General features: G+C 34.3%; 1 protein-coding gene across 6 annotated transcripts in view; it reads left to right on the top strand.

Moving 5' to 3' along the window:
* Positions 1 to 13,360, top strand: part of PHF3 (PHD finger protein 3) — a 53,558-nt gene that overhangs the window by 33,587 nt on the left and 6,611 nt on the right. For all 6 annotated transcript variants that reach the window (XM_053938444.1, XM_053938440.1, XM_053938442.1 and 3 more), the window contains 11 exons: positions 206 to 530; positions 1,566 to 1,743; positions 3,267 to 3,417; positions 3,544 to 3,700; positions 4,730 to 4,846; positions 6,919 to 7,050; positions 7,485 to 7,617; positions 8,106 to 8,298; positions 9,866 to 10,013; positions 11,154 to 11,243; positions 12,419 to 12,614. In XM_053938444.1, the coding sequence (XP_053794419.1) occupies positions 206 to 530; positions 1,566 to 1,743; positions 3,267 to 3,417; positions 3,544 to 3,700; positions 4,730 to 4,846; positions 6,919 to 7,050; positions 7,485 to 7,617; positions 8,106 to 8,298; positions 9,866 to 10,013; positions 11,154 to 11,243; positions 12,419 to 12,614 (1,820 nt within the window). The remainder of the gene's footprint in view (positions 1 to 205; positions 531 to 1,565; positions 1,744 to 3,266; positions 3,418 to 3,543; positions 3,701 to 4,729; positions 4,847 to 6,918; positions 7,051 to 7,484; positions 7,618 to 8,105; positions 8,299 to 9,865; positions 10,014 to 11,153; positions 11,244 to 12,418; positions 12,615 to 13,360) is intronic.

Below are 13,360 nucleotides of genomic sequence, written 5' to 3'. Positions count from 1 at the left end.
AAAAAACCCCAAAACCGTCTTGGGAACATCATACCATGTTGTAAGGCTGGAGATGGATGTAAAGCACCAAAGAAAATCACTAGGTAAGAACAAATAATTGAGATACACAAATCAAAACAATTATATGTCCTGCTGAAGGTGCTGTATCTTCTTTCATAGTCTTCTTTCACAGTTTTCACTGACTTATATCTTACTTTGTTTTCAGGTTTATGGTAGGTTGTGGTAGATGTGATGATTGGTTTCATGGTGATTGTGTTGGACTGAGCCTTTCTCAAGCACAGCAGATGGGTGAAGAAGATAAAGAGTATGTGTGTGTGAAATGCTGTGCTGAAGAAGACAAAAAAATGGAGTGTTTTGATCAAAATGTACCAGATACTCAAGTGAAACTTGAGCATAAAGAAGAAAAAGCAAGTGAGTGTGAAAAACTGGGGGTGTCAAAGCAAACACCTACTTGTAATCTAAATACAACAACTGAGAAAACAAAGCAAATGGAGGACACTGGGAAGCACAAAGTCAAAATCTTCAGACGGGTAAGTCTTATTTAATGTTTTAAGTTCTCTTAATTACTGAGGGTAGAAGGTTTCTGCCTGTGCCATTGCCAGTTAATAGACCATGTTTCAGACATCTTTGTGAATCTAATTTGCAAAGTTGCTTCATTTTCTAAGTGGCTTGACTCTTTCAAGAGGTTATTGCTAAACTCTTATATTGAGCAGGGATATGTTCATGTCGTATGCATATAGAACATCCCAAGTTGGAAGGGACACATAAAGATCAGTGAAGTCCTACTCCTGTATGTGTATATAAACCTATACATGCAGGTGTACAAAGAAATGATGAAGAACCTTGTGCATTTTTCTTTCAGATTTCTAAACATATTATAGGACATCTGTCAGTTTACTATGTGTTATAAGCTGCAGATAAACAATAGGAAACAATACAGTAACAGTATTTTAGTTTTGATTGTTATTATTTCAGATTGTATGTAGAAAGAAATGCCTAGTGCTTTGATTGGGGTTTTTCTACATTTCATGTCCAATTTTACTAACCAAAAGATAATTTACAAAGATTATTGAGACAATTCTTCAATTTGTTAGTATATAATGTCATATTCATGATAATGAATAATGATAATCATCAGTAAGCCTGTCTTATTTCAGGGTAGTAGTATTGAAATTCTGGAATATAAACTATTCTTTTTAATTTTAATTTACATATGCTCTCTAAACGTCAGTGACCTTTGTGGCTAAAACTGGTTAAGGGATGTTCATCAGTATCCCTGACTTTTTAAAATAACTGCAAACTTAGTGGTTGTCAACACAGAACTTAAATGTAAACTGTCTGTGCTGTATCTTGAGCCAATATTTTAAAGAGATTTTTAAGCAATGCTTGTCAGTAATTTGGGATATTGTTCAGTAATTCTTTAGAAAATTATATGGTGACACATACATCCAGAGGATACACTATACAGTGTAAAGAGGAAAAAAATGGGGAAAATATGTGGTAATTACATAGAAGTTGATTGTAGCATTCAGTAGCATGCTAACATGTGTAAATGTTTCTTTCAGGAATCTGGGGATGGGAAGAATTTACCAGAATCCAGAGACTCAGATACTAAAAAAGGGCAGCATGTTCCTGCTCGGAAGGGATCACAAACTGCTGCAATTTCTCGGCGGTCTCCTGAAGATAAAAATGAAAAAATAAGTAAAGAATCTCTTAGTACAGTGGAAAGGTCCACAAAATCAGGTACCAAGGTTTGGGGTTGTCCTCCATGCTGCAGTTCACATCTGTGTATAGAGGAGGATTATACCTTTATTTATAGCATCTGTTTTTCAAATCATGTTCCATATTGGATATGATGATGATCTGAAGAGCTGTGTGTTTCATAACATTTATGATTTTTATTTCTCATTTCGTTTTCAGTTTTATTTAGTTGGTAAATGTGTCCTAGGCAGATTATGTTTCCTGTTTCAATAGTAGAGGATGCTCACGTAATCAAAAGTGGGAGAAAAAGTACACAGACATCACTGTTAAACTTTATTTTACATTGCATGAGACTTTGAAATATTCTTTCATAAAATACTATGAAATGCTTTGTATACATAAAACTGGTTTAATTGCTGTATGAATTATATTTTGACTTACTGTTGTCTTTTGATAATAATTAACAAATTGACAATTTTGTCAACTCATTTCAGAGGGGAACATTATATTACTTGGTGAGTCATCAGATTTTCATCTAAACTTCATTTGAAAGGTTGAAGGGACATATTTACCCTTCCAGCAACCTTTCCTCTCCCCAGCTCCCTTCCAGGAAGCATTTTTCTTCTAAGGTCATTACAATGTGAAGTTATTGTTATTCAGGACTGAAATCTCAGCAGCAAAGCTAGTGAGATTTTGTGTGAGAACTGTGTCTTTTACTCTGAAACTCAAGCTTTGAATTTTTGTCTAAAAATACATAACTTAGCTCTTTTGGTCTTTTGCCAGTGCTGATGCATTCTAGAAATCTTTATCAGTCTTCAATTTGTTCTTTTTTTCTGACTATAAAATGAAAAAAATTATATTACTTACTTCCCATTTCTTCCCTAAATTGAAGGGTGCTGCTTAAAATTAGTGACATGTTCACATGCTGACACAAATGAGCTTTCTGTTGACTCTCTGAAAATTAGTAATTTTTCTTTAATGATTTTAGTTTGATTAGGCTTATCCATTATTTGAATTATTTATGACACAAACCTTATAATGACCTTGAGTGTTACTTGAATCAGAAGATGAGATTATTATAGTTGAAATAATTTTGATGGCTAACAGATGCAGAAATGCTAAGTTTAATGTAAAATGGTATTTTAAAGTAAAGCTTATGCTTATATGTGCTTCATAATATATTATTTCTCAGTTTATTCATTGAAAAATGAATCTATGCTGTTATAAAAATTTAGAGTCAAAAATCATACTTAAGATCAAGCTAATGAGCACTGGTCATCTTAATTTGGTGTAGAAGAAAATACTGCAAATCAAAGGGCAAGCCCACTGTTTCTGCTAAGGAAGTTTTTGTTCTGAATTAATATAAATAACATAAAATCCAAACCAAAGTAAAAAAAAAACCCAACCAAACACAAACCATCCATCCTAGGGGTCCAGTCTTTCTTCTTGAGGATCAATTCTTAGCAGTTTAAAAATAAAATTTCATTAAAATAATTCCATCGGCAGCAAAAGTTTATTAATAAACCTACTTGAGTATTTTACAGTTTTTAACTGTGTTTTGATAGGTATGCATGAGAAACAAGAAATTAAGAAAAAGAAAAATGAGAAAGGATCCATTAGTGCAACACACCTGCCAACTGTGCCAGCTTCCAAGCCTTCTGCTGATCAGATAAGACAAAGCGTTAAGCAATCTCTTAAGGAAATTCTTATGAAAAGGTAAAGATACATTAAGAAATGAAATTATTCATTTGTATTTATAAATATTTTCCTTTGGAAGGCAGAGGAAAAACTGTTCATTATTTGGATGCATTTTGTAATTTTTGCCACTGTGTTCTCTTATAGATTGACAGACTCCAGTTTAAAGATTCCTGAGGAGAGAGCAGCAAAAGTTGCCACGAGGATTGAAAGAGAGCTATTTTCTTTTTTTCGAGACACTGATGCGAAGTATAAGAACAAATACAGAAGTTTAATGTTCAATCTCAAAGATCCTAAAAATAATGTATGTGTGATTTGTCTGTTGTTCTTTGCAGAAATCCTTGATTTGCTGTAGATTAAAGGAACAGTCTTCAATCTTGGAACATTATCAATTCTCCTGCAGTTTAACCAGTTTGGGTTTTTTTTTTTAGGTTTCCTTGTTTTTTTGATGTTGGTTGTTCTTTGGGCACTGAGTATCCTGTGTGTTCTTCCCCATCATTAATTCTCCAGTGACTTGCTCCCAGTGTACAGTTTTTTTGTTTGGTTTCAAACTGTAGTAGATATAGCCTGCCTAGTTTGTGTTTCCCTTTACCATTATTTAGATATTCCTGTCCCCGCCATCATTCTTTGCTGTTTACTACACCTACTGTTTTTCTGTCCAGGATCTCCTCACTGTGCTTTTTAACACCCAGATTTCTCAAGCTTGGTCTTCACTCTCTATTCTGCTTTCTATGAGCCCATTATTTAACATCATACCTCCTCAGTTTTTGTCTTTGGTCCTTTATCAGTTATTCTGATCAAGTCACTTTGTTTATAGATTTTGCCATTACAGTTAGCCAATTATAAGAACTTCTATCTGAATTTTTATCTTAAAGTTAACTTCTGTTTGCTCTGCTCATACTGCTAAAGTAGTTGGTGGTCTTTTTTTTACCCTAGGACTTCATTTAGTCAAGAAGCATAGATACACTCTTTGATAGCTTCTTCTCTTTGTTGTGTAATGCAGAGGATTTGCACCTTTAAAAACAAAAACAGTGAATTTTCCAAGTTACTGCTGCAGTGGGCATAAACTCTTTCTTCTTTGAAACAGCAGTTAATTATATCTTTAGTCATTAAGGGTATGTGTAGATACATTGTTACGTAGAATAAATGGAGCTCTGGAATTAAGCTTTTTATGTTACAAAATCTAGTACTGCTTCCTGGAGTGGAAATAATTACAAACCTGCACACTCCATTTAGCTGTACAGAGGGTGTTGTATGTTACTTCTCTGATTTATTTCCTGCTGTGAGCTATTTTTGTCTTGATAGCAACAGTTACTTTTCTTCTTTCTTCTAGATACTATTTAAGAAAGTACTGAAAGGAGAGGTTACTCCAGATCATCTAATAAAAATGAGCCCAGAAGAACTGGCTTCCAAAGAACTGGCTGCTTGGAGACAGAGAGAAAACAGACATGTGAGATTTGTCAACTTACATTGTTTATTTGACAGCCTGAGCATGTATAACTTCTGTTTGCAGATTATGTATATGCAGAAAGAGCAGAATGGGTGTTGCAACTAAGAAGGAGGAACTCTGTAATTAATTTAGTACTCAAAACCCAAAGATGTTAGGACAGAAGTGAAAGGAGTGTTGTCATTTTCTGAGGAGAGGCAACCATGCACTTTCCTTTGCCTTGAAACTGGCTCTTTCTTCTTTCTGTCTCAAGGAAGGCTTCTTTGTCCTTATTTTCCACAAGATTTTAAAGCTGTTACTGGAGCTTTATAAACACCAGTTTCTTAAAGAGGGAGAAAGAGATATTGAACAAACCAAACCAGAACAAACTGGTGGTGTTTCTAATTTACTGCTGAAGCATTACAAATCAGTCCCCAAGAAGTAAATTCAGAGCTGAAAACCTGATTTACCAGTTGGAAAAGCAGCCTAAAGGGACAATGAACAAAAAAAAAACAGGCAGCAAAAGAAACCCAAGAAAGCGTAGGAAGTTTACTAGGTTAGCTTAAGCATGACTTCTTGAAACAGAAAGTCACTCTATGTACTGTGCTGAGAATTTAGAAGGAGAAACAGGAATAAGAGGATCTGTATTTTTATAGAAAATTCCTTTTTGTTAGACATTGCTCCATTTGTTGGGCATTTAGTATGACGATAACTGCAGCTGCTTAGAAATGGCCATTAAAAAATTTCTAGTTTACAAAATCTGGATTTATGTTGAGAGGATCTTTGGGATTTATATTCCACATTATAAAACTTAAAAGCACAATGTTTGGGTAGTGTAAATTCATCTGTGTACTCAGAATGAATGTTTGATAATAACTAATTTAGTAGAGTGGGATGCTGTTTTAGAGACTGCAGTGTGCTTTGCAATAGTCGTTATTCCTGTGTTTTTTCCTTGTCATTGCTTATTGTGGCTAGACCTGTTTATGAATCATGATAACTTTTTGCTACTTTCTGTGGAAAAACACTTTTTGATTATCTTGTTTCAAGGGCCTAGAAAGAATGAAAAGTTTGTTTCTTCTGTATCTATCCAAAGCCTGTATTTTGTAGTGGAACTTTTTTGCATTTATTTTTATAAACATCAGTGAAATTCTGAAAACAGACCATGCAAAATAAAATTCCACTGCTACAAGAAATATCTTTCCAAAAAAGTGTATGCTGCTCAAAAAATTGCTGAAGGGTCCCAATTATTTCAGAGAAATGCTACAAAATTTCTAGAAACATGTAAAATAAATAGTGATGTATCACTTGACTGGATTTTTCATGTTACTATTTAAGCAAGGCATCAAGACTGTTACTTAATAATTTTTTTTTTTATTTTATTTCCCCAGGATGTTTGTAAGTATGTTGGTATTTTTCAGACAGATAAAGCAATCATAGAATTCTTGTTTCCTTAGTAAGTTAGGCTTGAGATATTTGGCATAGCAAACACAACCCTTCCTAGTGTAAGAAATGGAAATGTGCTTTAAGAGGCAATATTAGAAATAATGGTTTATATTTTATTTTATTGCAAGACAGCAATAAAATGCAAGCAAGACAGCAATATAATGGTTTATATTTTATTTTAAGCAAAGCAGCAGTGCTATTGGAATTAGCATCTCCATTACTTTTAAAAATATCAAGTTTTTTCTTGAGGTGAAGCATTAGTTTTATGTACTAAAAAACAAAATGTTGAAAAATGATAACAAATTTGCATATATTTATATCCTTCATGGTTCCTATTATTATGGGAAAATAATGGATGTATTTTTTTCTTTAGTTCTCAGGAAATCAGAATTACCGGTATTTTAATTCAGTGTTGAAGGTTTGCTTTATAGTTTATTTAAATGCATGCCTGGTAAGTACTTGCTGCTATGCTGTAGGAGAAGTTAGGCTACTTCCATGTTTGCTTTATGAAACTACTTGACACTTGCAAAATAAGAATGTATTAGTTTTCTTCCTAGAGGGTTTCCTAATTGCAATACTGTTACCTCTTATATTTCTAGATTTCCAAGTTTTACTGTATGGGAATAATTACACATAACTACTTGTTTTCACAGACAATTGAAATGATTGAGAAAGAGCAGAGAGAGGTTGAAAGAAGACCTATCACAAAAATTACTCACAAAGGAGAAATAGAAATTGAAAGTGAGACACCAATGAAAGAACAAGAGGAAGTAATGGAAATTCAGGTAGAAAAGAAAGCATGGCACTACAGTGTGTTTAGTTCATAAGCAATATGGTTGTGAAGTGTTTTGTTTATGATTCTGTTGTTCAAGTCTATAAGTCTATAATTCTATGTTAGTTTTTCTTTGATCTTTTCTGACTTCTTGGCCTGGTGATTTTGTTGGTTTCTTTCCTTCTATGTTGTGTCTGTGACTGTTTGATGAATTCTGGCAGTAGTAGAAATTAGAAAATATTCTTAATGGTACCTGAATATATTTGAGTATACCAATTAGTTATTGTAATGAATTTGAAGATTTTTTGATAGAATTTTAGGCTATTCAGCTGAAGGAAGAACTTTATGTCTGAAGGGAGGAAAATGCCATAAAACTTTTAAACAATATTAGGAATATTAACAGAGGGATTAAAAAAGCCTAACTGAAATGTGTTTGACTTTTCTTAGGAGCCTAATATGAAGTTGTTTGAGAAGTCAGAAGAAGCTGAAAAGGATAAAGAGATAAATGAATCTGCATCTCCAGATACTACAAGTCAACACAAAAATCATCTATTTGATCTAAACTGCAAAATCTGCATAGGTAATTTGGGAAAGCACATGAAAATAAATAGATTGCACTTCTTTAATTTTCAGTCATAAATCTCAATATACCTCAAGAATTAAAATAAATGTGGGTTTTTACGTAGTTTGCTGATGAAGTTGCGGACGGAATGTTTTACTTCATAATTTTCAAAAGAGACTATTAAAAGCATAGTCTATTGGCACAAACTTAACTTCTTTTAAAAAAACAGTTTCAGAAAGTGCAATCCCTATGGTGGATGTACATACTACTGTTGATTGCTCATTTATTTATCCTTTGCCATTGCAGTGGCAAAATAATGTTTAGTGTGGAATAAACATATACAATATATTAATTTATACAGCGTATAAATATATGTAAAATATGTATCCTATCCCACTTTAGTGACAATATATAGTACTTTTGGTGTGTCTCCCTTGTGTTCAGAGGAAGTCCTCTTTTTGTTTCTTTAATAAAAAATGAAACCCCTTGCACTTCCTTTTCTGCAGGCCGAATGGCACCACCTACTGATGATCTGTCAGGGAAGAAGGTGAAGGTATCTGTTGGGGTTGCACGGAAGCAGTCCGACAATGAAGCAGAGAGCATTGCAGACGCACTCTCCTCCACATCAAGTATTTTAGCTTCAGAATTGCTAGAAGATGATAAGCAAGACTCATCAAAATCATTCACACCTCTCCCAAAGTAATATAAGCTGTAGAAATAGTATTTTTAAATGAAAGACATTATTAATCTTGTTAAGCTATTATGTCTAAAGCTACTTTTTTAATGGCATTTCATTTGTCCATTTGAGTACTTGAAGCCATACACATTTTTAGTGTGGAGTTCTCTGCTGGAGTAAATGCTGTTCATTTATATACATAATACTACATATATTGTTGTGATTGCAAACTTCTAATTACCATATAGTTTACTTTTCCTGAAAAGCCAATGTTTTCTGGTGCAGCAAGGTTTGAAAAGAGTTCATATTACAAAAAATCAGTATATAAATTTCATATTGTCTTTTGCTGTTAAGGCATGTAGTGTAAATATAGTGCTGCATTTAAATAAGTGTGTCTTTGTATATGTGTGTATATAAATTCAGAGAACTTGATACTGCTCTAAAAGGAGCATTTACACTGATAAATCAGGCTAGTTTCAAATTCCAAAGTAGTACTTTTCTAGAAATGGCAGGTAACAGCAGCTTGTTTGATGTTTTGCTGTATTTGCTGTCAGCTCTCTCTTTGTTTTCTTCCACACTCTGCTACTCACTAAAAAGAAAATTGCAGTTTATGAGGCTATTTCTTTCTGGTATGAGGGAGGCCTTTCAAGAAAAACATCAACTCCCAATTATTTAGAATTGACCAGAGTTCATGCTCAAATTTTGCCTTTATCAGGACAGTGTGATCTTTTACCAAGAATAGTGAACTTTGGTTTTTGAATAGCTTACAGCAAGTTCAAGGTAATTTCCAGTGCAGACAGAAATAAACATAGGTTACAGTGTTAGTGTAACAGCACAACATCTGGTATTACTGGGCAGCTTAAAACTGCTAATAGCATGCTTAGAATATTTTGATAGCAACACGTTGGGAAATGTTGAAATGTGTAATCTTTTTCATAAGGAAACTCTCGGGATGAGAAACACTCTCCTGTGAAATTAAGTCATCCCATTAATTTTTTCAGCTGCTTTGTTGACAAAACTGATGCTTTTTTTCAAAGGCAAGAAAAGCAGTTTTTTACAGGCAGAATTAGGAGGAGACACAGAAGGTGTGGAAGTGATGCATAGCTGAGAAGGCACGAGGAGCCAGCTTGTGGTACAAGGAGAGAGTAGGGTGACACACGCATTCAGGTGGTGGACAGACAGTGGTGGCACAAAAGTATAGGCCAGCAGGTAGTGTGTTGTCATGTTTTACCTGTGGCAGGGGAACATCTTTCTAGCTCTGCAGCACCTGTATGCATTTGTGTCCTCTTCACTATAGCATCTGATAATTCTCAGACTAAACAACTTCTCTGTTTTGAAAAAATATTGAGTAGTGAACTAATGTGCTGCTCATCTCACTATTCCTGTACGATGGAGCTACACTACTGGAAGATAAGAAACATGGTTGTCTGCCATAGACATATTTTTGTTGACTCTTCAGTATATTTAACTGGAAAAGAAAATTCTTAATAATACTACGTTTCTGTGATAAAGAAAAATTAGGATTTACACTGTCTTGCATGATATATCATGTTGTAAACTGAGTGAGTTTTTTGTTTGTCCTTTTTTTAGGTCAGAAACGCCTGGTACTGTGGAATGTGAAAGTCTGTTTCTGGCACGCCTGAATTTCATCTGGAAGGGCTTTATCAATATGCCTTCAGTAGCAAAATTTGTTATTAAGGCTTATCCAGTTTCTGGCTCCTTTGAGTATTTAACAGAGGTATTTATATTTATTGAAAAGAATGAACAATTTATTTATTAATTTTACCAACTTATTTACCTTGTAGGCTAATATTAGTATAATGATGGAAGACAGTGAGGCATGATCATTGTACTGAGTGACGTATTTGTGGGAGGACATAGGTTAAGGTCTGTATTTGTAAGTCAAGCATTCTTCATTACATGAACCTCTGGTTCATCTTCCCATCTATAACAGAAACCCGCATAACAGAGTTTTTTGGGATTTTTTGCCCATCTGGTGGCAATTCTGGTTCTAACCTTGCATTGTGCCTCAATTGTCCCTGAAAAAAAAGTTGATGTAACATTCTCTTCTGTGTCTGAGAGACTCGAAAAGCATGTAGCTGCTTGTAATAGTTGTCTTCATGTCACAAAATAAAGATCAGAGAGCTTATAAGGCACAGTTTTCCTTCTTGATAGCTACATAGGATGCATCAGCTTTCTAATTAAAAGAACTTAGGTCTTCTGTTAATAAGATTGTCTTCACTTTGCTGTAGATCTTCAGGGAAGTGCAGGCCATGCAGTAATCCTTAATACTAAAGGATTGTTATATGAGTATGATAACACTTTTCAAAACTCTTCTACTTTATTTTTAAAAAAATATTTTTCTGAAAGTCTGTTTATTTTGCTTGGGAACAGTGAACTCAGTAGTATCCAAGAATTTACATCTTTATATACATGCACATGTAGGTTATGTTTTCCCCTCATGATGAAGATTTTGAAAATTCATAGGTGAAGATTTTGAAATTTCATAGGTAAACATAGGTGTGGAACTCTAATTGTGGTGTGATGTGATGGATTGCTTGAGTGTTCCCAGAGCACAGTACCGTTATGTTTGCAGTTAATGTTAGCAGAAAGGATAGTTTTGGCAAGGTATAGATGAACAATATTGAATGATAACTAATTTATTACGTATCATTAACTTTGCACTGAAATGCCCAAAATGCCTAAAATGTCCAAAATTTAATTTTTTTCCTCTGTTGTAGCTTCTACTGATATTTTTAAATTACAGTTTAAGAAATAAAATAACTAAGTATGTTTTGAATTTTATGAAACAGATACTGGATGAAGGACATACCACAAGATGTATTTGAATTCACATTTCTGTTGTCCTTTCTCATAGGATTTACCTGATAGTATTCAAGTAGGTGGCAGGATATCTCCCCACACTGTCTGGGATTATGTAGAAAAAATCAAAGCTTCAGGGACCAAGGTAAGAATTTTACCTAATAAAGACTTGCTGTTTAATATGCATCTTAGTTATTTTAAAGATACTTGTTTTTTTTTCTCTCTGAAACATTTGCAAAATATGTGTACTTTAGGAATATCTCATGGTTATGTTGAATGGGATGGGTGGCACCTGCTGGCATTTATTTTTTCTTCCTACCTAACCTTAAACTGTCACCTGCTGTTTGAGAATACCTGTCTTCATTTGACACAGTAACTCATCAGGAATGTTTGGATACCACTTCACCTCTCAAATGTTACTCTTTCATTTTCAGTAGTGTTACATTGTGCAAAACCATCTCGGTGTCTCTTTGCCAGACTTGTCTCACTGTGTGCCAGTTGTCCTTGTGCTGGGGAGCCCAAAACTTTAAAGTCCTTTGCAGGTGGTGTCTCACAAGTGCTGGATAGAAAGAAATGCCATTTCCCTTGGTGTGCTGACTGTTTTGATTCTGACACCCAGATAGCAGTAGGGCTTTTTGGCAGGGATGCATCACCAGTTCATACTGGGCTTGTCCGCCAGGATCCCCACATCATTTTATGCCGAGCTGTTTTCCAGCCAGTCAGTCCTCCATCCAGTCCTGGTGCATAGGGTTACTCCAGCTCAAAGTGCAACATTTTGCATTTTGACTTTGCTGACATTGACAAAGTTCAGCCTGTTATTTCAGCCTGCTTAGGTGCCATCTCAGTTTTGCAGGGGCTCTTCTGTTCAATCTTCCAGGCTGTTCAAACAGCATCAGTTCCTGAGCTGGGCTTTGGGCATAATTCTGGGATATGAATACTGGTCTTCCACTATTGTTAATGGATGTATTGGACACTACAAAACACAGCTTTCTAGGAATGTTAAGGGTGGAGAGTGGAATAATTCATTGGAAGCTGGCAAGCTTCCCTAAAACTTGTTATTTAGCTGGCTGTTAAAATATTGTCTCTTTTGTCATGTACTTCAATTAATTTTTTCACATTGAATGCTTTCTACTTGTTTTATCTAGTTCCGAATTATTTTTGGCCATGTTTCTGCTCCTTCTTTCTCTTCTGTTCTCTGCCATTTTGGCATAGCTTTTTCTCCTCAGCACCGTTCTTTATTTAAAGAGCAGTCAGTAAAAAAAAAAAAACAACATTTCACAGAAAAATATTCCATTTTTTCCCCTCTCATTCTGTAAATAGGAGATCTGTGTGGTTCGCTTTACCCCAGTAACTGAAGAAGATCAGATCTCCTATGCATTGTTGTTCGCCTATTTCAGCAGCAGAAAACGTTATGGTGTAGCGGCCAATAATATGAAGCAAGTGAAAGATTTGTACCTCATCCCTTTAGGTTCCTCAGATAAAGTCCCTCATCACCTTGTGCCTTTTGATGGGCCTGGTAAGTACAGCTTGGAATTTGGAATTTTATTATCATAATGCTAGTTAAAGAAGTCAGCAACAGAAATATAAGAGGAAATAAAATTTTAAAATGCTATTTTATTCAAATATGTAATTAGTTTTCCATAGTATTATTATATTAGTTTCTGTGAAAAGAGGAAACTTAATTAATTTCAAGGAAAATTCATTTCAAGGAAATTAATTTCCCCTTGCTAGATTATTGTGATACTTCAAAGATTAAAAGGTTAGTGTTTACCACCATGTTTTATGTCTACTACCTTCTTTCTCTAACAGAGGAGGCTTTGTAGGTTTCAGTGTCAGTAAACTGAGTCACACAAGTGGACTATGGTAGAAGGCATAGGTTCCAAATTTATACTATCAATTTAAAATAGTATTTTTCATAATTTGGAACGTACTAATCTTTTTTCTCAAGTATTCCAAAGTTTCTTACATAAAATACATTCAAAGTTTAAAACATAGATTGACAAGGAAGAAAAGGTCCTGAAATGGCTCTCAGTTGTTCTGTGTTACATCTGAGTTACTTTGCATCAATATATCTTGGTTATAAAATTTGTAGATAATCTTTCTTTTTGAGATAGTCAGGGCCAAAATTAAGAGAGAATGAGCTACAAGTCATTTTTTTTTTTTTCATTATAGGGAATAAAATAGATAGTGAAGAGATGGGTAATAGTATGCCTTGAAACACAGTGCCTTTCCTGGAATGAGGGAAACATTTTTGAAATTTGC

Source organism: Vidua chalybeata, chromosome 3, assembly GCF_026979565.1.
Source record: "Vidua chalybeata isolate OUT-0048 chromosome 3, bVidCha1 merged haplotype, whole genome shotgun sequence".
Taxonomy (NCBI): Eukaryota; Metazoa; Chordata; class Aves; order Passeriformes; family Viduidae; genus Vidua; species Vidua chalybeata.
The sequence above is the reverse complement of the archived record's forward strand: the minus strand, read 5'-3'. Positions and strand labels throughout refer to the sequence as shown.